Genomic DNA, 22,421 nt, shown 5'->3' with positions numbered 1-22,421 from the left:
CTGGAGGAGAGAGAGAGATATATATATATAAGTCATCACTAATAATACCTAACTATTGGGTTCTGTCATTTGATTGTAGGAGCATCTCCTGTTTCTGCAACAAGGAAAAAATCTAGGGGGGATGGATAGGAAAATTAGGGATTCAATCGGTGCATGTAAATGTGCTCCTAATATATTTGGATTTTTCAATGATCAACTGGGCAAGAAATTAGAAGTGAACAGTGGTATGTGAAAAAAGAAAAGAAAAACTAAAAGAGGAGACGGAAGAGAATGGAACACCGTGGATGAATTGGCAACACCACTATCACACTAAAAGATATCGTTTAAGAGCATCTCCACCCATAAGGGCTAAGTCTAGGGCAAGGGCAAGCAAGGGCTGCCACTATTCACGGTGGTTCCACCCATGAGGGCTAAGTCTAGGGCAAGTCTAAGGAAAATACTATTCATTGTACTTTATTTCCTATTTTTTTGTACTTTAAACCATTAATTTTGAGATATGAGGAGATGAATTTGTATAGAGTTTTTGGTGTGAGAAGTAAAGAATATGCCTAGGTATTTATTTTAAAAAATTCTGGAATTTTTGGTTTTTTTTTTTTTCCATTTTTTTTCAAATTTTTTTGGTTGCTGACGTCATTATGACGTCAGCATTGCATCATTCTGCCCAGGCAGCAGCTCGGGCTGAATTTGCCCTTGGACTTGCCTGGGCTCGTGGGACTCAGCTCTTGCCAGGGCCAGCCTTGCGCGCTGGAGCTCTCTTGGGCTGCCTTGGGGGGCCTTTTGCCCGATTTTGGGTGAGCGCTGGAGCTGCTTTAAGTGGCTCACGCGGAGCTATAAATCCCCACAATAGTACTACGCAATTTTTAAAAAAAAATTGTAGACTCCCTTAACTTTACCTCGAGTTGCAATTGAGTCCCGCAACTTTTTTTGAGGCAATTACATCCATTAACTTAACAAGTAGTTGCAATTAGGTCATACCGTGATAGTTTGTCAATTTGGCCGTCAAAATGAGGGCTAAAAGCATAATTTCTAGCTCAAGAGTCTCCTAAAGCTGACCTAGTCAGCCATCGAGTCCCAATTGCGCTCCATAAGCCGTTAGAAATCCCAAATGAAGAAACTCTTGAGGTAAAATGTTAGAGAGTTCCACATATTTAAATCGCTGCTATTGTTATTGTAGTGTGGGTCGGAAATCAAACATTGAATTTCATGAATGGATCTTAATCCTAAAAGAAGGTTTGAGGCAGGTGGCAATAATCGGGTAAGTTTGATATGAAATTGGTGTGAGGTGTTGTTTCAATTGCAGAACACCAAAAGAGGGTTGCAAATTGAACTCCAATGTCTGACAGAAGGCTAGGTTTACTAGTATGGAAAATCGAAAAACCCCTTGCCCTTCTCTCCTTGTGCCAAATTCCCCTAATAACGTGCCATTCACATGGTTAAATCCGGCGGATTTTGTCACAGTAGGATTTAATTGAAACTACTTGTCGAGTTAACAGATGTAATTGCCTAAAAAAAAATTGCAAGACTCAATTGAAACTCGAGGTGAAGTTCAAAGACGTCTACAATTAAAAATCCTAATTGTAATTGATATGTATTTCATTTAGTGGATATGAGTTAGTGGGCTCCCTTTCTAATTTTTTTTTTAAGTTCCGGTCCTGCTTTTGGGCTCTAGTTTGTTTCTGTTTATTGGGCCCCTAAAATTTCTTTTTGTGTTGCAAATTTCTGATATTGGGCTTTTACTTTGCGCTAAAAAAGATCAATTCTTTTAAGGATCTTGCTTTCATTTTCTTCTTTGCTCAATCCCACTACAACAATCAGAAGGGCTTTTAAATATCTGCAGCCTATTTTCTTTTGAGGCAAATAAACTTCATTGACATTGCTTTAAAATAAAAATAAAAATAAAACAAGTTCATTGACATTGACTATGAATGCGAAATTTTATAGTTAGGGTACCATATATGGACTTCTCATGTGGACCTTTATATTAGTCACATGATCATTTCATTAAACATAAGTAAAGTTACTATTCAGAGAAATAATGTGACTAATATAAAGGTCCACATTTATAGTTCATATATAACACTCTCACCATAAAACCAAGAACGGAACCATGAATTTTTCAATGGATGGACTAGATAAAGTTATTAGCTTAAAATCTAATGATTTTTTTTTGTACTAACAGTTTCTATAGTTTTTCTAAAAATAAAAGTATACATTAAATCACATAAATCACGCTAGTTGTAAACACAAGAAAAAAAAAAAAGGAATTAGAGTCATATTATTCATGAAAGGGTGAATTTTATTTAGAAAAATGCTTCTCTTTTGGAGATACGTTAAAGAAAAAGGATTAAAATTGATGTTTGGGACAAACTTTAACACCAAATACAAATGTGGAAGACCTTTGACTATGACTATTGGTGTGGTAGCACTAGCGGACCCATGAATTTTTTAGCATAGGTGGAATTTTGAAATGCTAAAAACTCTTTGTAGATTGAACATCTAAAGCTTTTTACCTAGATTAACCGTAGGTCCCTTCATGCATTCATATCATACATGAAAAATTATTTTATGTAAAAATATTGACTAAGTATGAAAAATGGTTTTTCGAAATAATCATTTTCTCAATATAATTTTTGGCGGCTTTTATTCCTTACACATCAAATAAGAAAACTTGATTTTATGGGATTTTAGTATGAAGTATATATTGACTTAATGAGCCATCATTTTTAGCCTTAATCATATTTTGCACTAAAACCGATTTTTCATATTTTGATTTGGTGGGAATTTGATTTTCTAGTATTTTTATTTGTATCCAAATGGGGGGTACTTCCTTATTTACATTATAAACTTAAGTAAATGGAGTAATATAAAAATAAATGAAAGTAAAAGGACAAAGACAATTTCTTGGAGTACAAATAAGGTAATTTGTACACCTGGAGTGCACCACCACCAGCTGAGAAAAATGACAATTTGAAGCACCTACAATGATTTTTCTGGCGAGGGGAGGTGCTTAACAGGTCCGCCATTGTGTGGTAGGATATGCAATTGTATATTTATTTTTTATTTTTTTTAGTTTAAAATATTAGGCTATATATGTTTAATTATTTTTTTCCCCAAAATCTTCCCTAGGCTACAACCCAGGGTACCCCTTGGACTAGTTCCGCCCTGCATAAAATGACTCGACTCTGAATATATATGATCAAAAGAGTTGAGCAAGGTCATGGTAATATTGGGAGATCCACTTTGCAATGATCTTGATCTCTTGTTTCCTCACATCTTTAAGCCATTCTGGATCCTCACTGCTCTTGAACCTCAAATCTACATGGTGAGCACCTGTTAAGAACCAATATACCACAATCATACATGTCAATATTCTCCTTAATTTCCATCTATTTTTATTATTATTATTTATTTGTAATTTTGGTATCAAATTGTAACTATAAACCTTCTTTTGCAACAATGGCTACTATGCTCTTGGATATATTCTTCAGCACCCTGCCAAAAAAAAAAACCCAACAATGATATTAACATTAGCCAGTTTTACCATGCTGACAAAACTGAGAAATTAGAAAGGGGTAATTATATTATTACCCTCCACCACTCCAAGGGTCTCTTAAGCCATTGAAGAAGATAATATTGCTTCCATATCTTTTCAAAACCCTCTCAATATCCTGCCAAAAATTAACAATAAAAAGTAAAATAAAAACCAAAAAATAAAAAAATTTGGTAGAAAATAATGATAGAAAATGATGGGGACTAACATGGCCGCCGAACTCAGTGGTGATCCAAAGGGGCCTAGGTTTAATGCCAAATATGCTTTTGCATGCAGAGGCTCGGTGTTTGTAATCCCAATCAGAAGCTGGGAATATGCTGTCCTCATTGTTTCCACTGGTTGGCATTATCATCTCTGTACAAGCCTGCACCAAATTAAAAAATTCAAGTCAAGTTGACAATGGAGTATAGCTCAGTTGGCGGAACTTTTTCACTTTCATTTATGTTGATAGACGTTCGAAAACTCCAAACACCCAATGAAATTTGTATAAATCCCCCATTCCCAATCGCTTGTGCTCAAAAATTAAAAAAAATTCAAGCCAAGCTGAGCAACATGTGACATGCATGTGACCAACCCATCAAAATTTTCAGTACACTATGATGATCATTATTATTAGAGGAATGCTATTCACAATCGCTTGTCAAAGGACTTGCTATACACGTGTACACGTTCTCATACCTTCCCAAAAAAAATGATTTTTTCTCTTTCTTCTCTCGGTGGCCTCCCTCTCTCTCTCCCTTTCTGTTTTTTATTAGTTTTTCTCTCTCTCTCTCTCCCTCTTTTTTCTCTCCGCCTGTCTCCATCTCTTTTTCCATCGCTCTCCCTCTTCTTCTCTCTGTTGCCTCCCTCCTCCTGCTTCTTCTACTTCTTAACAAACGGGGGCTAAGCCCAGACAACAACTAAACACAAATCAATCTAGGCTAGTTATTTTATTTTCTCCGCGAGTTATTGTCTTCCTTTTCTCTCTCCTTCTTCCTATTAGTCTTGTTTTTTCCCTTTGTTTCTCCAAAAAAAATTCTGTGTTTCTCTCCTTTTCTCTATGACGCTGCAAATTTCTGTGTTTCTCTCCTTGAGTTTTTGTGTTTCTGATTCCCACAATTGCTGCGTTTCTCTCCTGCTGATTTAATCATTACCCATCAAATGAACACAAAAAAGGAGAAGAAAGTTAAGAAATCTGAGGGAGAGAACTGTGATTTGGGGGAAGACAGACACAGAGAAGAAGACGGAGGGGAAAAAGAAAATAAGAAGTAGAAGAAGCAGGAGGAGGAGAGAAGAGAGGGAGAGCGATGGAAAAAAGAAGAAGGGAGATGGAGACAGGCGGAGAGAAGAAGCGAGGGAGAGAGAGAATAGAAAAAGCAGGAGGAGGGAGGCAACAGAGAGAAGAAGAGGGAGAGCGATGGAAAAAGAGATGGAGACAGGCGGAGAGAAAAAAGAGGGAGAGAGAGAGAGAGAAAAACTAATTAAAAACAGAAAGGGAGAGAGAGAGGGAGGCAACCGAGAGAAGAAAGAGAAAAAATCATTTTTTTTTTGGAAGGCATGAGAACGTGTACACGTGTATAGCAAGTCCTTTGACAATCGCTTTTGAGCGATTGTGAATAGCATTCCTCTTATTATTATGATGTTAATAAAAAAAAAGTCAAGAGTGGTAACTTTCTGCAAACTTACATGGTGAGATAAAAATCTAACTTCTTTTCTTAGGCTCCAAGGGGAAAATGATTAGTTGTACTCAATGATGAGTTTAAGGCTCAACTTTTGATTGTGAGAACATGCTTTTCTTGGATGCTAATCCCATGTGCTCTCTCTATTAGTCAAATATGTTTTTATTCTAACTCACCAAAGTGTTTCTTCTTTTTTTATTGGGTTGATAATTGATTCCTTGTATATGGACCTTATAATAAGATGATCTTTATTGGGGTTAATTATTAGAATCATTGTATAAGAGTTTTATTTTGGTCATTTAATTCAATTTCTAAATTATAATATCATTTAGTCGTATCACGTGTGATATCTTGATCATCATTAAAAAGCATTGCGTATCTACGAATAACGATTGATGCTAGCATACATTGATCATCATTAATTTGTGCGTGACCTATTATGTTATCACATACATTAATAAGTGTAAAATTCATGTGACCAATAACGATCGACGCTAGCATAATTCTTTACCCGTGAGTGTGTATTTTTCTCATTGTCCCAAAAAAATAACTTCGGTATTTAGAGAAAAATGAGGAATGTTCTCCTACCTGCCAAGACCATCCTCCAAGGTCGTGAGGATCAGAGTTATCATCAAGGTCGAAACACGTGACTGTCCCACTGTAATTATAGTATACATTAGCTGCACCGTACAATTTCGCAAATGTGTCATTTCCAGTCGTTGGATCATCTATCGCCTCACACATCTGCACCCCCAATACAATCAAATTACCATTATGCACCTCCATGAACTAAAAATATAAAATAAAAATAAAAATTTCTTTTCTTTTCTTTTACCTTTTTAACTGGAAATGCTGGCAAGGGACTTAAGAAATTTGAGGGAGTAGGATAATCCGTCATTGCTGTGTAAGTGTACGCAGTGGAAAGCCAATCTTCAAGATAATCTGCGCTAATATAATTTCTGAAGGAAATAAAACAAACTTTAATAACTTGTAATTAATAAATTAAACTAGCTATTAGCGCACCGATACTTCTCTTTTCAAAGCCGAAAGACGTCAAAACAAATATGTTACGGAAAAAAAACAAAAGAGAAAAGAGAAAAGCCTAGTTTTAACATTATGCTAGGCTTTATGGGTTAAGTTGTGGTCATACTTGCATATTTTAAATGATTTTCGTAGTAGCTCAAGCCCTCCAGGTTGGTCTGCTGTGTCTTCGATCTGTTCCCATGACCCTTTGATCACTTTGTAACAGTTTTCACTCTCACTCTAATACACATGCAAACAATAACATAATTATTCAGAAAAGTTTATTAGCATTAATTAAGGTTAATTATGATGCATGTGCTTTGCAGACTGTAATTGAAAATCTGAAATATGCTCCCAATAACATTACTGTATCTGAACAGTAACATAGGTATGTGTGTGACACGTGCATTGTCACATTAATATTGGACCATTTATAGTATAAGTTTTTTTTATTTCTTTTTCAGCAATCATAGTTTAGATGTATAAAAGGGCTCTGTGCGAAGGGAGGGGATTAACGTCACTTCAGGCTTGTGAATCGCTCCGTTCAATCTTTGACAGAATTCTGTTTTATGAAATGTGACTGTCAATTGTTAATCATGTATAGCCGGGTGACTCTATTGTCTCATATTTCGCAAAAACAGAATCCCTTTTGGGAAAAATAAAAGAAAGAGAGAGAGAGAGAGAGAGAGAGAGAGGACCCTAAAGTCTTGAGTGATGATATTGTTGAAGCTATATGGAGACGTTATATTCTCGAAATTGAGAATGGGTGAAGATGATGCCAAGGCTCCAATTGTAACGTGCGGATACTTCAACCTAAACCATGCCGCCAGCACTGCATTTTAAACTTAAATTAATTTGATCACCCGACAAATCAAACCAGCTGTTCAATCAAACGTAAATGATACAATATTATAAAAAAAGGATGAATGTATTCACATACTTCCTCCATAGGAACCTCCAAAGACCACCACAGGAGAGTCAGTTGCTGATAAATTCTTCTTCAAATCAATAATTAAGGAAGCATAATCTGCCAATGCCTGTGTTGAGCTCAGATATCCAAGTGTAGTTGCATTGCTATAAGCCACACTCTTCTTGCCCCCATAAGGTATAGACTTCCCATAGAACCTATGCTGCAAATTTGATCATCTTATATATACGCGTTATGGTTTTTCAAATTGCATACAAACGTTCTTTTACCAGACAGTCTGATGTGTTACCTGATTAATCAGGTACTAGATTCACAGTCCAATAACATAACAAAACCATATCAAATCTGATTTGGGGAACAAAATTTTACCTCAATGAAAACGACAAGGGATTTGAAATGGGGTGCCGTCTCATAGAGAAAACCTGTGTTTTGTGCAAACCATTCTATGTTTCCTTCATTCCCTGTGTAGACAAAGATTGGAGCATTGTTCTTGGCTCCTCCCCAGAATGTGTCATTGATCAAATACCTTTGCTGGAAAGTTTGGTAGCTTGTGGGGTAGAAATTGAAATGGTCAAGTACTTGGGTGAAGTATTTGGTTCTGTAAAGTTTGTTTTGAGCAGAAGCAGAGACCTTTTCAGGGGTAATGAGTGAAGATGGAAACCTGGCACCAGCAGGTGTGGTTTTGGAAAATGAAATAAGAGGGAACTGCAGCAAAAAGAAGAAAGAAAAACAGAGAAATGGGGACATGGATGATTTTGTTATCTTCATTTTTGTGCAGAGAGAATTGGAATTTTTAGGTGTGAGATGCCTTGGCAACTCCGAGAAAGAGAGAGATAGAGAGAGAGAGAGAGAGATTCCAAAGTCCAGAAGGTTTATAGGATAGAGTCAAAGGAGTTGGGCTGTCATGGACAAAAAAAATCATGAAAAGTTGATTTCCTTTTTGTTGGGAAAATTGACTACTTTTTGCTGGAAATGAGACTCACAAATAAAAGGAAAATAGAGTGGTGGGTAGAGAAGTAAAGCGGATGTAATTCATGGAGATGGGTTTTACCTGCTGTGATTAAGTCCGTTTTAAGTATTGATATGGGGTGTGGTGTGGTGGGTGATTTGTCGTTGTGTATGCGAGGAATCAAACACGGAACTTCAAATACGGGGATAAATTACTCGAGTTACAAATCCTTTGCAGGATTCATCATCTCCCTTTGTTTCCTTATAAATTTAAGTTTTAATATAAATTTTTGAGAAAAACAAACTCCCAAAAGAATAAGAGCATGCTCTTTCATATTAGCACATTAGGATAAAAAGACTTGCAAATCCAGGTCAATGACAGGCTTCTTTTATTTTATTAGCATAAAATGAATATTAAAATTCATTTGTCCATTTTCAGTCACTGTGCCGTGCAAGATGGGGGCTTGTAGCCGTCCGAAATTCAGTTGGAACCTGCTTTTCCACTTTGCTTTTATTCATGGGATTAGCTAGCCTCTTAGCCACAAAAAATTGGATGAACATGGAAGTGCTTTAGTCATTCCCATACAAAATGCTCGTCCCTATCATGCTGTCTTCTGTGCCTGCCTTCCATTCTTTCCCTATCATGCTGTGACTTGTGTATGTTATGTCATTCGACAAAATTGCAGTTGTGGGTTAGTGTGTCTTCTCCTTTATAAATACCAGTAGTTTAGAGTATTATTACAAGCAGATAAAAATATTTATGACAAGTTTTGTAAAAGAAAAGTTTATATTTTTCACAAACAAGTTGAAAAAGGAACCAACCACCAAACAGAAACAGAAACAGAAACAGAAACCTATGCATCTGAGTTGTCCTTAAATCCATATATTTTTTTGTTTCTCCTCTCTGTAGCTCCTTGAACACATCAAAGGGACTTCCTGGATCTTGAGAAAGAGAAACCACATGGGATGTAGCTGGTTTTGAACCTCTTATTCTTAGCATCAATTGGGTTATAAATAAAAGAGTCCCATTGTTGACAAAAGCCTGTATCTCGAGTGCAAGGGCACAATAAGAGGAGCAACATCAGCACCAAGCTACAAAATATGTCCTAACCATTTTGAAGCAAGGAAAATGGTATGGCATAGGGTATATAGCCTTTAAGATTATAGCCACGGAAAAAAAACCTGAATGAAGGCTTTGACTTTCGCCAACCCCAAATGTTCCACGTGACACATGGAGAGTACAAGATGAATGGGCGGCCAAGGTTTTATGTAAATCAACGAGAATGAGGGAATTCGTACTTAAGATATGTTTTAATATTAGGAATGGAATTACTATTAGACTTGATAAAATGTTGTCACAACCTTAAAATCACTTAGATATGTAATTTTCTTTCGAGCCTTAATAAAAAAGACAATTCTTCTATTTGATAAAAAGGAAGGCTGATGCTCGAAAAAAATTACAAAACTTATGAGCCTGTTTGATTTTCATTTCAATTTTAATTTTTAGTTTTTAGTTTTTGTAGTAGTGTTTAGAGAAAAAATAGGGAGAATGGAAGTGAGAATAAGCGTGAAGAGATTGAGAGAGAAGACCAGAGGGAATGATGAGAGGAGGAGTTATGAAAGTGAAAATAAAAACTAAAAACTAAAATTTATTTGAAATTGTTTTCACTTTCACGTTTTTGTTTTCATTTTTGCTACTCCCTCTCCCATCCTCCCCTCTCTATCTCAATTTGAAGAAATTTTTATATGTTCCGGGTACTCCACGTGGCTGGTGTACCATTCAATACACATAAGACATGTGGAAATATTTTATTTTTATGTTCTATGTGTATTGGACAATATTTCAACACGTTTCATGTATATTGGATGGTACATCAGCCACGTGATGTACCCAGAACATGCAAAAATTACTCAATTGATCCTCACTCCTATTCTCATTCTCATTTTCCTCTATACTCTAACACAAAAAAAAAAAAAAAAAAAAAAAAAAATAATCAAACGGCCCTATAATTCTCCGTCCTATATAAATGTTCAAAGAATAAATTCTTGATGGGAACATGGGCAAACAAAATCAAGTACAAAATTCTCACTTTAAACTCACCAGTCAAATGAAACTTATAATTCTCATTTTAAACTCACCAGTCAAATGGAACTTATATTATATATTATGGGTTTAGCTGAAATCGAAAAGAATCCTAACCTAACCAAACCAAACCAAACCAAACAAAACAAATATAGTATTCTTTTTATAACCAAAAAATTAGTATTGTTTCTTCACTTCAAGTCTCCAACCAATATATATAATTGACCTTCGACCAAAAAATATATATATAATTGACCGGCAAAGTTTGAAGTTCTGCAGTGATCGAAGGAGGAATCTTTACCTTTTCCTTATTGCATAAAAAAAAAATATTATTTGTTTGAAAAGGTGAACTGGTAGAAGTGGGGTGAAATTTGAATTGCACACAATTGAAAATCATTGCACTTGAGTCATTATTTAAAGTTGCGTTACGCTTCATGTCAAATTCAGCCTTGAAAATTGCAATAATGATGTTAAAATTCAATGGCAAGCAATCAAAATCTAAACAACAATCTTCCAGTCAAACAAACAAAAAAATTCATCTGAAACACCAATTTTTTTTTTAACACTAATTGCTGATCTGGTACTATTTTTTGCCTCTAAATTGTACCTCCTTTGGAATGTTAGATGAGATAAACATCTTTTAACAAAGATTCTAGAGATTAAAATTAGTAAATTACGCCCTAACTCAACTCGAGGCCAATGCACGGTTGTCTTAGTACCCTTTGGTCTAATGATTTTATTTTTCCCAATAATGGAAGAAATCTCAAATTCAAATGGGTATACATTACTCATGGATAAAGAAATTTTATTCCGAACTTTTTTCTTTGAAAGGAAATTTTTTCCTAAAACAACCGAAGTGGACGGAATTTTGTCCAAGTGGAAAATGCTTGCTGGGTTTATTTATTTATTCAAACTCTAGGAACCCCAAAGTTTTTTTGGTTTTTTTGTTTTTGGTTGTTGAAGGAACTCCAAAGCTTAAAAATCCAAAAATCCACCCAATTTTCGCTAATACACTTCAAATTTTAAAACAAGTAGAGCGAAACCACAGCCACACGATTGGTCGAAATATTAAAACCCAGGAAAAGAAAAGCCCGATCAACGCCGCTCAATAACTACACGCCGCGGTTTCAGTCTCATCTGATCTCGGCCTCACCCAATCATTCCCGCGCCTTCCACCTTCCCTTTCCTCTTTAGCCCCTTTACAGGAGAAAGTCCCCTGCACAAGCTTAACACTCTGTCTCTGTACTGAACAAATCTGGAACTTGAGCTAAGTGGGAGCCATCGAACCTCTCTCTCTCTCTCTCTCTCTCTCTCTCTCTCTCTCTCTCTCTCCCTCCTCTTATAAGTTTCTAGGGTTTCACTCCTCGTTTTCCTCTCATTCCCACCATGAACCAGACGGTGCGTTTCATCACGCCCTGAACCCAAATCTACCAACTTCAATTTTTTTTTCCATTTTCTTTTTTGATTTTGATTTTTGGTTTTCGAAAAAGTGAAAATGCCGAGGCAGAACAAAGGCTTGGGCATGGACCTGCTGATCCCTGGCAAAATAAGAAAGCGAGGGTGCTCGTCGTCAGCTTCTTCGTCGTCTTCGATCATTCAAAACTACAGATTCAAGAGGGCGATACTGGTGGGCAAGAGGGGCGGATCCAGTACGCCCGTGCCCACATGGAAGCTCATGAGCTCCAGGTCACCTACCGCGTCGGCATTGCGAGCCATGGACTCCCCCAACTACGCCGCCTCCTCCCAGAACGGCGCCGGCAGGTCCAAGCAGCAAGCGCCGGTGTCTGCCAGGAAGCTCGCCGCCACGCTCTGGGAAATGAACGACATGCCGTCTCCGAGAGTGAGGGAAGGGTCGTCGGACGAGAGGAGGCTGAGGAAGATGGAGATTATGAATAGTAAGGCCAGAGAGAGAGAAAGGATCGCGAGATCGGCGCACTCGGGTTCTCTGCCTCCCCATCTCTCCGATCCGTCTCATAGTCCTGTTTCCGAGGTGGGTTTTCTCTTTGCTTCGTGTTTTGTTTGGTTGGTGAGAATTTGCGGTAATCTGATGTAGTTTGTAGACTTTGTGCTATGTCACTTGTTGTGTGTTGGGTTTAGCTTAAAGTTTCTGTTTTTAAGTTGCTCTTTGGGTTTTTACGTCTCATCAAACATACATTTTTTCAGCAAGCTTGCGTTTTTTTTTTCTGAACTATTAATTAATAGAATTGAATTGAGAAGTTAATGTTGTGGTTAGATAGTTGGTTGATTGTTAGGTTTTGTTAAATTTGGAGTTTTGTAGGTGTCCCATTCTAAAATGATGTGATACATTCCCCTGATCAATGCAAGTCTGATTGTACCTGTTATTTGTCACCATCAATTAGGCATTGGTGGAGAAATTGCCCTTAATTTTACCTGTTATGCATTCTCATTTTGTAGAGGACGGACAGATCTGGAACTGGTAGTTTCCATCGAAGGACGCCCTCCATTTCACAGAGGCTCAGGCTCACAGACCACCATGCTGGAATGTTGGATTCTCATCGCAATGGCAGCTTAATGGAGGTACATTGGTCAATGATCTACTTGGTTCTTTTAAAGGACCTTGCTTTCCTCTTGCTCTTTTCTTAACATGTCAAAGTTGTCATAACTAGAGATTTTTGTTTCTTATTAAATTGTATCAGATGGTATTATTATTAGATGATACTATTGTTCTCATCTTTTTGTTATACAGGTTGAGACTAGATCTAGGGCCCAGACTCCTACTGCTTCCACTGTTGGAGTCAAGACTCGTTTGAAGGATGTTAGCAATGCTTTGACCACGTCTAAAGAGCTACTGAAAATTATCAACCGCATTTGGGGTAATGAAGATCGGCCTTCATCAAGCATGGCCCTCATCTCAGCCTTACATGCTGAGCTGGAGAGGGCTCGTTTACAGGTCAATCAGCTTATCCAAGAACAACGCGCAGACCAGAATGAGATCAACTACCTCATGAAGTGTTTTGCTGAAGAAAAGGCAGCTTGGAAAAGCAAAGAGCACAAAGTTGTTGAGGCTGCTATTGAGGCTGTTGCAGGTGAACTTGAGGTAGAGAGGAAACTGAGAAGAAGGTCTGAAAGCTTGAATAAGAAACTTGGGAAAGAACTGGCAGAGACAAAAGCCTCTCTTGTTAAGGCGGTGAAAGAACTTGAGAGTGAGAAGAGAACTAGAGAGATAATGGAACAAGTATGTGATGAATTAGCCAGGGACATTGATGAAGATAAATCTGAAGCAGAGGAAGTGAAGAGGGAGTCTTCAAAAGTTCGGGAAGATGTTGAGAAGGAAAGGGAGATGATGCAGTTTGCAGATGTGTTGCGTGAAGAGAGAGCTCAAGTGAAACTCTCAGAGGCAAAACATCAGCTTGAGGAGAAGAATGCAGCTGTTGATATATTGAGGAGTCAACTTGAAGCTTTTATGGGAAGTAAGAGAACCAAAGAAAAGGGACGTGGTTCAGCTCATCTGAATGATGAAGAAATTTCTGCGTATCTAAGCAGAGCTCATCTTGGTTCCCATCAGGATGATGAAAAAGATGAGGATGGAGGAGAAGTAGAAGATGGAATAGAATGTGAAGAGGATTCTGCTGAAAGTGATCTTCATTCCATAGAGTTAAGCATGGGCAACAACAACAGAAGCTACAACTTGATTCATGCTTCTGGAGCTGCTCGTGATCCAAGGTGGGCTGCACTTGATGTTGAAGAAATCAAAGGGAGGAAGTCTACATCTGGGAAGCCACCAAGAAGAAGCACTTCTTTGCAAAGAAGCGTATCAGATGGAGTGGAATGGGGTATGCAAGCTGAAAAGCTCCAAAATTCAGGAGATGGGATAGATTGGGAGAGATTTCCTGAACTGGAGAGGCAAAGACAAGAGCAAGGAAAAGGTCGCGGAGACGAAATGCAAGGGTATAAATCATCAAAGGGTCTTAGGGACCAAATGTTGTCTGGTTCTAGGCTTGGACCGGCTAGAGTTCATGCTAGTCCAACACGGCAATGGGGGCAGCCATGGCCTTCACGGGATCCTACTGGTACATTTCAAGATAGGCCTCCCAGTGCGCAAGGCAATGGTTCAAAGTCCAGGCTAGGGGAAGCTAGAGGCGAAGGCCTGAATGGCAGAAGGTCTAAACGGTGAAAATTTCTCTTTTTTGCCAATGCCTTGCCATAGTCAGAGCCTTTTGTTTTGCCACGGTGGTTTTGTAAAAGCCCAGGCTGGTGGAAAACGATTTGGCTCATCGATGCTTTTGGCTTGTGATCACCAGGTGCTGCTAAGTTGCAGCAATCTCTGCTGATTTTGTGCTAGACCATTCTCTCTTGAAATGCTTGTTTTGTAGATTTTTCGAAGAAAGCTGTGATAATCTAGCGAGCTTGTCCTGTACAAAAGCTTCTAGTATGTATCATGTATGTCTCAATTTATACTAGAAATATTATATATTTGCTGTTGTTTTTTTCTTCCTCTTTTTGTTATTTCCTTTTCAATTTTCGTCCTTCGGTTTTTTTTCTTCTCTTATATGCATTTGCCATTTGTTGTTTTTTGGGGCTAACTTTTCAATTTTGTGTATGATTACTAAGGATGAGCCAACAAACATATAATTAGCCAACACCCAACAGCATTATAATAGTGCAGTGACAGCTGAAATGCACACATCCTCCAGGGGTACTTTGACTGTGAAATGAGAAACCCATTGAATTTATTAAAGCTGTGTAATCGTCCAAGGTTTTTATAATCAATTTAATGCAAATATGGATTAGATTTACCAAGTATTTAATTCAGGGTTGAATTTATTAAAGCTATGTAATCGTCCAAGGCTTTTATAATCAATTTAATGCAATTATGGATTAGATTTACTAAGTATTTAATTCGAAAAACACGCAACGCAAGGGGGGGAATGCAGTCTAGAATATTTGTTCATATTATATTATGAGCTTATTTAAATCTAGGAATGGTCAAGGTCAATATGTATAATGCATGGAGGTGGAGGAGGCCATTGCACATTGTACAATTCATGCTAATATGTAAATGGTTTTTTTTGTTTTTGTTTTTGTTTTTGTTTGGATGAATTTAAATTGTGATACAGCTTGGGAGGCCGATTCGATCACGAGCTGCCAAAATTCAGAGCAAAAAAGATCGTGAGTCGTTACAACTTCAAATTAATCTAACCAACATCTGATCAACTATACAATATAATCTAATAGGTAGGCATGAAGTGGAGAAAAATATTTACATGGCTACAACACTCACTAAGTTCAAAAGCTTACTACAAGATACTTCCTAGTTCTAGTAGATTAAGGTGGCTATTTTCAAGCAGAGTCTACATTAGTAGTTAGAGTCCGGGCACTACAAGGTAGACTTAGAGTCATGCATACAACACATTTGCATGATCAGAAACTTCTGTTTTCACGGTTGCAGCAAACAAATCGGGATTCGGTATGCTCGTCCTCCTCCAACCAACAGCATTTGGCCCTGCGTTGTGCCCAAGCCCAACTCCGCCAAATTCTAGTTTTGCTCGAGCAATCTCTACAAGATCTAAGAACATCAAATAGTAGTTTAGATATCATCTCAACTGTGTGTGTGTGTGTGTGTGAGGGAGAGAGAGATAGCTGTTTGCATATCATCCTAACTGTGATTTACATGTTTCTGAAACAAATTGTTCATACCTAGATCAGCTGAGATAAGGGATTCTCCTTGGTAATTAGGTCCAGCCAATATGGTTCCTGATGGGGAAACAATGACACTCCCACCAGCACATATGATATCCAAGGATGTCGCATCATTTGAATCTCCAGAAACACATTCCAGTGGCAGTGGATAGTCTTTTCGTCTGCAGAACTGGTTTGCAGATAGAACGAAGCAGCCACCTTCTAGGGCAATATGGGTCATGGTTGAGCGCCAAATCTCCCTTGCTTCAGCTGTGGGTGCACAATATATTTCAATGCCTAATGATATAGGGGCAAGAAACTAAGATCAGAAACCAAGAACTCTTGGACTAAAATTCCAGTGAGTCCCATGTTAAAGAAAACAATCCTAGTATTCTAAAGGTGATAAAGTAACTAGTGGAATTGAAATCATGACCATGACTGCGGCAGATGAGTGGAACCTTTTCTTATGTTGGATGGTCATGGTGATTTTGGTTGAAAAGTTGAAAACACTAAGCAAGACTGTTTCTTTAAGTAGCATGTATGATAGCATATTTACCTTTGGCATATAATTGAGTTCTTAGATCTGGCATTCTGTTGTCCCAACAAACAAGGCCACCTATTCTCCCAATTTCAGTGTCATACACAGACAGTGGCAATTTTGCTCCAGAACACCATACTGGAGATTCTGAAGCCAGTGGTAGCAGCTTGGGATGTTTTCCAAGATACCGGCCAAATGAATCGAAAAATAACACTGTGCTACAGAGATAGAATCCAACTCTCTCCACTACTCCCATTACTAAGTGAACTTTATATTTACTTGCAATTTTTGCTAGCCTGTCCACTTCAGGACCTGCATATCAAACACCAAAGATAACTTCATTATTCAAATAAAAAAGATAGAATGTATTATATGTATGACATAGAATTTCAACAGTCACAGATAAAGTAAATCAATGATTTATCATAAAACTGAAAATTCAAAGAGTTTGACTAGATAAAACAAATCAATAGTTTATCATAAAGCTAAATTTACACAAGCTTCCAACTTTAGCCGGGGGCCAAGACAATCACATATAAAGGTACAAACAGCTATATGCATCTGAGAAAAGATTTACAATAGTTCTTAACTTCTTACAAAGTATATACCAACATTTTTGATTCCCAGAAACTTGATATAAACCAGCTAGAAATTGTTCCGAGAACTTCTAAACATAGAGGGAAAGATTTATCAACAATTCTAAATGTTACACGTACTAACATTCAGAACAATCAAGAAGGTAATATGATGCAGAAGACCACATTCAAACGAAAACTTCATCTTCTGTGGAAGGAATCTGACCAGGCACAACAATGGCTGAGGCATAGTACTTCTCAAAGGCCTGCTTCTCCTCCGGCGAAAGAGTTGCGGTTGCAGAATCAAACATCAAACCACGGGGATAACCACCAACAAATGCTTCAGGAAACACAACCAATTGCGATCCATATGCAGCTGCACCAGCAACTAGTCTCTCTGCTTTATCTGCTAACAACCCACAAATGACAGAAACCCAAATTGTAAATGGTTGGGAAATTAAAATATTTGGGGATCAAAAAATATAATATGAACTTGCAATGGCCTACAAGGACTAGGTCCCAGAGTACATAACAAAACCTCAGGTCCACAATCTTAAGGAAGGAGGAGGGTGGTGGGCCCTTAATCTCCCAATCTTCATACAGAAAGAACATATTTTGACCCACAAATCCTGGTCCCACTTAACCAAATCATGGAATATAAAGAAAACAAAGATCTTAAGCATCCCATAAACCCCAGAAACCTCTACAAGACCCCATGTATGAAAACAAAAGCAACTCATTTGAGAGAGTTAGGCAAAGTGGCTACCTAGAGTCGCTAGAGTGTCGAAGAACACAGTGGACGCTTGAACCACAGTAGCCCTCACAGTGAGGCTCGGAAGACGAGCCACTGCCTTGTGATCCATCCCATCTTCTGCTGCACCCGGGTATCTGCAATTGGGTTGGGGAACCGGGTCGGGTGGAAGCCGACGGGTCCTGTTGTTGGGTTGTGGAGGGAGGACGAGTTCGGGTCGGACCTGGGAGAGGAGCCACTGGATGGTGTCGCCGTCGGATCGGTGACCCAGTTCGTGGGTCAGCCGGAAAATACCGGGGCAACAGGTCACGGGTATTCTGACCCGCCTGTGACGGCCGTTCACTGTGGAATGCTTGTCAATGTAACGACGCCGTTTTAGCTGCTGCTGCTGCTCTTGTTGTTGTGGCGGTTGAGTTTGTAAAGAAGGGTTCTCTGGTGAGTCTGTGATGGCGAGTGTGTTGGTGGGTAAGGTTTGATTGATCTCCATTTGAATTTTCTCTCTGCTTTTGGTTGGTGCAGTGGCTTAATGCATGTAATGTGGCTGAGCAGACGACTTATGGGCAAAGGACAAGAGCTTTGCGTTTCTCTTTGGTTTTTGAGGAAGTTCAAATAGTAAAGTGTCTGTCTTTTCCACTGCTCCTCATCATTTTATAGAGAAAACAAAATTGAAAAAAGATTGCATTTTGCCACGTCAGTTACATGAACATGTCATTAATCTTGCAAGAAATCTAGTGCCTGGTCTGGTCAAGTCCTTTCTCCCTTTTGCTTTTGGCCAAGATGAAGATGAAAGGTGCAAGTTTGCATCTTTTTCGACTGTTTTTAAAGAACATCTGAACTATGGAAAGATTGATATCAACAAGGATGTTTTTCCATCAATGGACCAAATGCAATTAGGTGAGATGCATTCATAAAAAAGAACCAGAGACATCTTTCTCAAACAAACAGCTGGTTGAATTGACATTTGGTGATCATAAGTAACTTAAAACAAAAAAACATCACTTAATCAAGAGTTGAAATTAACAACTTGACAACATAACATTTCTTACTCAACTGTGAGACAAAAAGGAACAAAATTCAATGCTTGAAAAGCATCAAACCAATTAATCATCCAGGAGCTTTCTTAGTCGGTCTTTGACGAAATTCCTGCGCGCCTTGACCCGGTCCTGTTGTGGGCCCACGTTGGCCAGTGAAAGATGAGCTCCGACGGCGAACAGCGCCACCCCCGTCACGAAACAGCACGCCGTCACCGCCAGCTGCTTGGGCGTCGGTGGATACGACCACACCGCCATATATATCTCTCTCTTGTGTTTCGGTTTTCGGCGTCTCTTTAATATATTTATACCAGCGAATAAGGAGAGGACAAAACGACATGTCGTCAGGTGAGAAGGCTCTGTGTCTGTGTGCGACGAAAATCCTAACGAGGAAGAAGAGATTTCAAAGCCATGCAAAGCACAAACCTTTTTTCAATCTCATGCCTACCATCCTCTTCTGCTCATCGTTAGCTTCACCCAAGAGCTTACCCAGTTCGTTTTTGCCCTCAATCGCGACTTTGCTCACTGGGCATGCGAGTGTTGGGGATTTGGTTGAGGCCCACAGGCTGTTTGATCAGATGCCGCAGAGAAATGGAAGAGTAGGGAATTAAAAAGATAAGCGGTCGCAGTTGGATTAGTTCAAAAGGCTGAGTTTCTTGCTAACTCTCTTGATGCAATGCCTAGAGTTTATGCAGATGACAGACAATGTTCTCTGACGTCTACATTATGGAGTTGGAGTTTGATTAACAAATTTTAGTGATTAGATGTTGTGTTTAGATATGGCTGGCGCTTTATGTGTGTCAATTTTCTCTCTCCTTCTGACTTCTGAGTGCTTAGAGAAAGTATAAGAGTTTAAGGCTACATATTTTTTAAAGTGAAAATAGAACAACGCTCCTACTCTGTCTTAGCACCATGGCTATCCAAGTAAGGCTACACACAAGCACAATCACCAAGTGATATGAGTACTGCATTTGTGCTTTAGTAAGACGGGATTTGCAGCATTCATTTTCTTAAAATTTTTTATTATTTTATAATATCTTTATTGTTCTTATTTCTAGAATTGTAGAGCGAACCATGTTCCTACTGAGTGTTAACATCATCATGGCCATCCAAGTATGAGATTGCAGCTGCAGTATGAAGTGCTGCTCCTATTGGAAGAGCCTCTTCATCGATAAAAAAGTAGGGCGAGTGCAAGTCTCGGTCTGATTTCAGAGTCTCATTCTTTATCCCAACAACAAAGATTGCAGCAGCAGTCTTCTCCGAGAAGAAGCTGAAATCCTCCGAACCCATTGTCAGTGGCAGAAGCTGCACATTAGGTTTCCCAAGAAGGACCTCACCGACGTTCTTCACATGTTCATACAGCGCGTCATTATTAGTCATTGGTGGATGAGGCAGTGGTCTGTCCTCCATGAAGTCCACCAGCGCAGTACAACGATGCACAGCTGCTTGTTGCTCTATGATCTGTAAGTGGAATGTATTTAGTGAAACCTACTTAGATTGAATATCCGTTTAAAATCTTTGGACAAGGAGGGCATGTATACCTCTTTAATCCTTTCTTTGAGGTATGAGAGGCCCTCAGAAGTCAAGCTCCTAAAAGTTCCCCCAAGTTTCACACTGTCTGGGATCACATTTAGTGCTTGACCTCCCTGTAGATACCCTACTGTTACCACCTACAAGATACAAGATGATGGATCAGAATTATTGGTTGTCAATTGCTGGAAAGATGCTAAAGCCAATGACAGCCCTCATTCTACTTTTTATTCGGCTTGTATCACGGCTAATGTCAACCATTGTATTGACTGGTTCGAAACCATCAATAGTAGTCAACTCATTTATGAAAAGCTTTTAACTGAATTTCAATGTCTTAGAAAAATTTGCAGAAAAAGAGGAAGCAATTAAGAGTGTACTCTGGATTCAAGCGGATCCGTCTCTCGAGACACAATCTGTTGGAGAGCAAGGGTTGTCAAGGCTGCTGCAAGAATTGGGTCCCTTGTCTGATGAGGGGATGCTCCATGCCCTCCTTGCCCTTGTATTGTAGCTGAGAAGAGCCCTACACCAGCAAGTATTGGACCACGCCTCGAAGCTACAGCACCAGTAGGCACTGATGGCAAAACATGTAAACTCAAGATGGCATCAATATCATTTAAAACACCATCTTGTAACATATGGTAAGCACCGGCATAACCCTCCTCTCCAGGCTGGAAAACTAGTTTCACAGTTCCCTTCAATAACATGTTGAAATATTAGGACCTGCAGAAGTAGATTGGTAGTTTTTTGGCTGTTAAACATAACATAAGATATAGATTTTCATCTACCTTCAACATATCTCTTTTGTCCTGAAGCAACTTGGCTGCTCCAAGTAGCATTGCTACATGAGAATCATGACCACAAGCATGCATCTTCCCATCAATCTTGCTCTTGTATTCCCAGTCTACCAATTCCTTCCAAACAAAATAAGATTGGTTTCAAGGAATCAGGCATCAATAGTAGCAGCTACTTAAAAATTACTACTGCGAAAGGGAGTTCATCATAAAACGCAATCATGAGGAACTAAGTTGACCCAAATGTGACACTTGGCTAAATATCATACTATTATAAGCACATATGATGAACTGCTCCATATCACATTCTCATGCATACTTTTATAATGGATGTCAACTTTTTCAGAATGTAAGGTTGAGACCTACTTTGTGGGTTGCTTAGCACAGTGATTGAAGATATGAAGCAGTAGAATTATGGCAACTCTGTGTACGAGAGAGAGAGAGAGAGAGAGAGAGAGAGAGAGAGAGAGAGAGAGAGAGAGAGAGAGAACCTGCAGAGGGAGGGCATCCATGTCAGCTCTAAGAGCAAAGACAGGCTTAGCGCCAGAGCCAATAGAAGCCACCACCCCAGTTTTGGCTACAGGCCACTTGTACTCAATTCCCAGTGAGTCAAGCTCGGACCTGACGAGTTCACTCGTCCTGTGCTCCTCAAATCCCAGCTCAGGGTGCTGGTGAATTCTCCTCCTCAACCCTCTCATCCATTCAAAGAACTCGAGATCTCTTGCCGCTTCCAGCAACTCCCGAGTCAAGAACTCGAGCTCTGATCCATATTCAGCCCAAGTTTGATGAAAGAGTGCAGCTTTTAGTGATAACAAGAAGCACAAGGAGAAAGTGAAATTGAAACCCATTTGAAAAATATCTTCTGAGATTCCAAAAACACAATGTGTGCCTCTTTTAAGATTGAGATCAAGTAGAGGGGTAGGTCAGATTTGCACACGTGCCTGAGAAAGTTGTGTTCTTTTCATTACTAAGTAGCTGCATTTACCCAAAAATGGAAACCATTTTATTTTGGAGTGGTTGATATGTCAATTAAAGTGCTGGTTTAGCCAAAAATGGAAAACATTTTATTTTTATGTGGTTGATATGTCAGTTTGAAGTGCTGGTTTACTATGAATGATCAAATTTGAAAGCAGAAGAATAATTCTTGGTTCAGATAAAAAAAGAAGAAGAATAACTCTTGGTAAAGTAATGGAGCAAAATAGGGGTGACATTGATACTGACATTTTTGGTGTTTAATAGCTAGTGGTAGGATTTGCTTTCAATAAGGTCATGTCATAGGGAGGCAATAGAAAACCCTACTTACATGCATTAACCAATCTGAGATAAACTTTTTGAGATGCCCTTCAAAATTGCTTGGTTAAGGTGAGAAATAGCA

At 38.7% G+C, this 22,421-nt stretch overlaps 5 protein-coding genes across 9 annotated transcripts; 1 reads left to right on the top strand and 4 right to left on the bottom strand.

Moving 5' to 3' along the window:
• Positions 1 to 2,845: 2,845 nt before the first annotated feature.
• On the bottom strand, positions 2,846 to 8,047 carry LOC110761198 (alpha/beta-Hydrolases superfamily protein). 2 transcript variants are annotated; one of them, XM_021963628.2, is made up of 10 exons: positions 7,529 to 8,042; positions 7,172 to 7,361; positions 6,930 to 7,063; positions 6,359 to 6,471; positions 6,044 to 6,167; positions 5,797 to 5,952; positions 3,759 to 3,914; positions 3,589 to 3,668; positions 3,443 to 3,492; positions 2,846 to 3,330 (listed from the first exon to the last, which is right to left on the bottom strand). In XM_021963628.2, the coding sequence occupies exons 1-10, from the start codon at positions 7,925 to 7,927 to the stop codon at positions 3,197 to 3,199; spliced, it is 1,536 nt and encodes a 511-aa protein (XP_021819320.2). In that variant the 5' UTR covers positions 7,928 to 8,042; the 3' UTR covers positions 2,846 to 3,196. The 2 variants fall into 2 exon arrangements, with proteins under 2 accessions (XP_021819320.2, XP_088101011.1); XM_088244885.1 differs by having other exon boundaries at positions 3,589 to 3,914; positions 7,529 to 8,047.
• A 3,197-nt stretch (positions 8,048 to 11,244) lies between these two features.
• Positions 11,245 to 14,644, top strand: LOC110761304 (golgin family A protein). Its single transcript, XM_021963755.2, has 3 exons — positions 11,245 to 12,180; positions 12,606 to 12,728; positions 12,898 to 14,644. Exons 1-3 carry the CDS (start codon positions 11,686 to 11,688, stop codon positions 14,323 to 14,325), a joined length of 2,046 nt encoding a protein of 681 aa, XP_021819447.1. The 5' UTR covers positions 11,245 to 11,685; the 3' UTR covers positions 14,326 to 14,644.
• Positions 14,645 to 15,341: 697 nt separating this feature from the next.
• Positions 15,342 to 18,181, bottom strand: LOC110761217 (bifunctional nitrilase/nitrile hydratase NIT4B-like). Of its 3 annotated transcripts, none has more exons than XM_088256127.1 (5): positions 17,710 to 18,181; positions 17,170 to 17,352; positions 16,387 to 16,680; positions 15,849 to 16,127; positions 15,342 to 15,717 (listed from the first exon to the last, which is right to left on the bottom strand). In XM_088256127.1, the coding sequence occupies exons 1-5, from the start codon at positions 18,179 to 18,181 to the stop codon at positions 15,548 to 15,550; spliced, it is 1,398 nt and encodes a 465-aa protein (XP_088112253.1). In that variant the 3' UTR covers positions 15,342 to 15,547. The 3 variants fall into 3 exon arrangements, with proteins under 3 accessions (XP_088112253.1, XP_088112254.1, XP_021819336.1); XM_088256128.1 differs by having other exon boundaries at positions 15,849 to 16,100; XM_021963644.2 differs by having other exon boundaries at positions 17,170 to 17,349.
• A 226-nt stretch (positions 18,182 to 18,407) lies between these two features.
• On the bottom strand, positions 18,408 to 19,428 carry LOC110761234 (uncharacterized). 2 transcript variants are annotated; one of them, XM_021963667.2, is made up of 2 exons: positions 18,746 to 19,428; positions 18,408 to 18,524 (listed from the first exon to the last, which is right to left on the bottom strand). In XM_021963667.2, exon 1 carries the CDS (start codon positions 18,981 to 18,983, stop codon positions 18,795 to 18,797), a length of 189 nt encoding a protein of 62 aa, XP_021819359.1. In that variant the 5' UTR covers positions 18,984 to 19,428; the 3' UTR covers positions 18,408 to 18,524; positions 18,746 to 18,794. The 2 variants fall into 2 exon arrangements, with proteins under 2 accessions (XP_021819359.1, XP_088112255.1); XM_088256129.1 differs by lacking the exon at positions 18,408 to 18,524 and having other exon boundaries at positions 18,624 to 19,019; positions 19,152 to 19,428.
• Positions 19,429 to 19,570: 142 nt separating this feature from the next.
• Positions 19,571 to 21,936, bottom strand: LOC110761225 (IAA-amino acid hydrolase ILR1). Its single transcript, XM_021963655.2, has 5 exons — positions 21,538 to 21,936; positions 21,041 to 21,166; positions 20,633 to 20,947; positions 20,267 to 20,395; positions 19,571 to 20,186 (listed from the first exon to the last, which is right to left on the bottom strand). The coding sequence occupies exons 1-5, from the start codon at positions 21,892 to 21,894 to the stop codon at positions 19,806 to 19,808; spliced, it is 1,308 nt and encodes a 435-aa protein (XP_021819347.1). The 5' UTR covers positions 21,895 to 21,936; the 3' UTR covers positions 19,571 to 19,805.
• Positions 21,937 to 22,421: the final 485 nt, after the last annotated feature.

Source organism: Prunus avium, chromosome 7 (genome assembly GCF_965620075.1).
Source record: "Prunus avium chromosome 7, drPruAviu1.hap1.1, whole genome shotgun sequence".
NCBI classification, from domain to species: Eukaryota; Viridiplantae; Streptophyta; class Magnoliopsida; order Rosales; family Rosaceae; genus Prunus; species Prunus avium.
This window is presented reverse-complemented; position numbering and strand designations above follow the sequence as displayed.

Bases quoted from the DNA above. Each gene is read 5' to 3' on its own strand.
- LOC110761198 (XM_088244885.1), bottom strand. From the start codon at position 7,927: ATGAAGATAACAAAATCATCCATGTCCCCATTTCTCTGTTTTTCTTTC. The intron at 6,472-6,929 runs GTCCTCTCTCTC...CATGTGTATTAG, and splicing joins TCATCACTCAAGACTTTAGG to AGTGAGAGTGAAAACTGTTA. The intron at 6,168-6,358 runs GTATGACCACAA...TATTTCCTTCAG, and splicing joins AAATCATTTAAAATATGCAA to AAATTATATTAGCGCAGATT.
- LOC110761304 (XM_021963755.2), top strand. From the start codon at position 11,686: ATGCCGAGGCAGAACAAAGGCTTGGGCATGGACCTGCTGATCCCTGGC. The intron at 12,181-12,605 runs GTGGGTTTTCTC...CTCATTTTGTAG, and splicing joins CTCATAGTCCTGTTTCCGAG to AGGACGGACAGATCTGGAAC. The intron at 12,729-12,897 runs GTACATTGGTCA...TTTGTTATACAG, and splicing joins GCAATGGCAGCTTAATGGAG to GTTGAGACTAGATCTAGGGC.
- LOC110761217 (XM_088256127.1), bottom strand. From the start codon at position 18,181: ATGGAGATCAATCAAACCTTACCCACCAACACACTCGCCATCACAGAC. The intron at 17,353-17,709 runs GTAGCCACTTTG...GTGGGTTGTTAG, and splicing joins CGACACTCTAGCGACTCTAG to CAGATAAAGCAGAGAGACTA. The intron at 15,718-15,848 runs GTATGAACAATT...TGATGTTCTTAG, and splicing joins CCTTATCTCAGCTGATCTAG to ATCTTGTAGAGATTGCTCGA.
- LOC110761234 (XM_021963667.2), bottom strand. From the start codon at position 18,983: ATGGCGGTGTGGTCGTATCCACCGACGCCCAAGCAGCTGGCGGTGACG.
- LOC110761225 (XM_021963655.2), bottom strand. From the start codon at position 21,894: ATGGGTTTCAATTTCACTTTCTCCTTGTGCTTCTTGTTATCACTAAAA. The intron at 21,167-21,537 runs GTTCTCTCTCTC...TTTGTTTGGAAG, and splicing joins TGGATGCCCTCCCTCTGCAG to GAATTGGTAGACTGGGAATA. The intron at 20,948-21,040 runs GTAGATGAAAAT...ATGTTATTGAAG, and splicing joins ACAAAAGAGATATGTTGAAG to GGAACTGTGAAACTAGTTTT.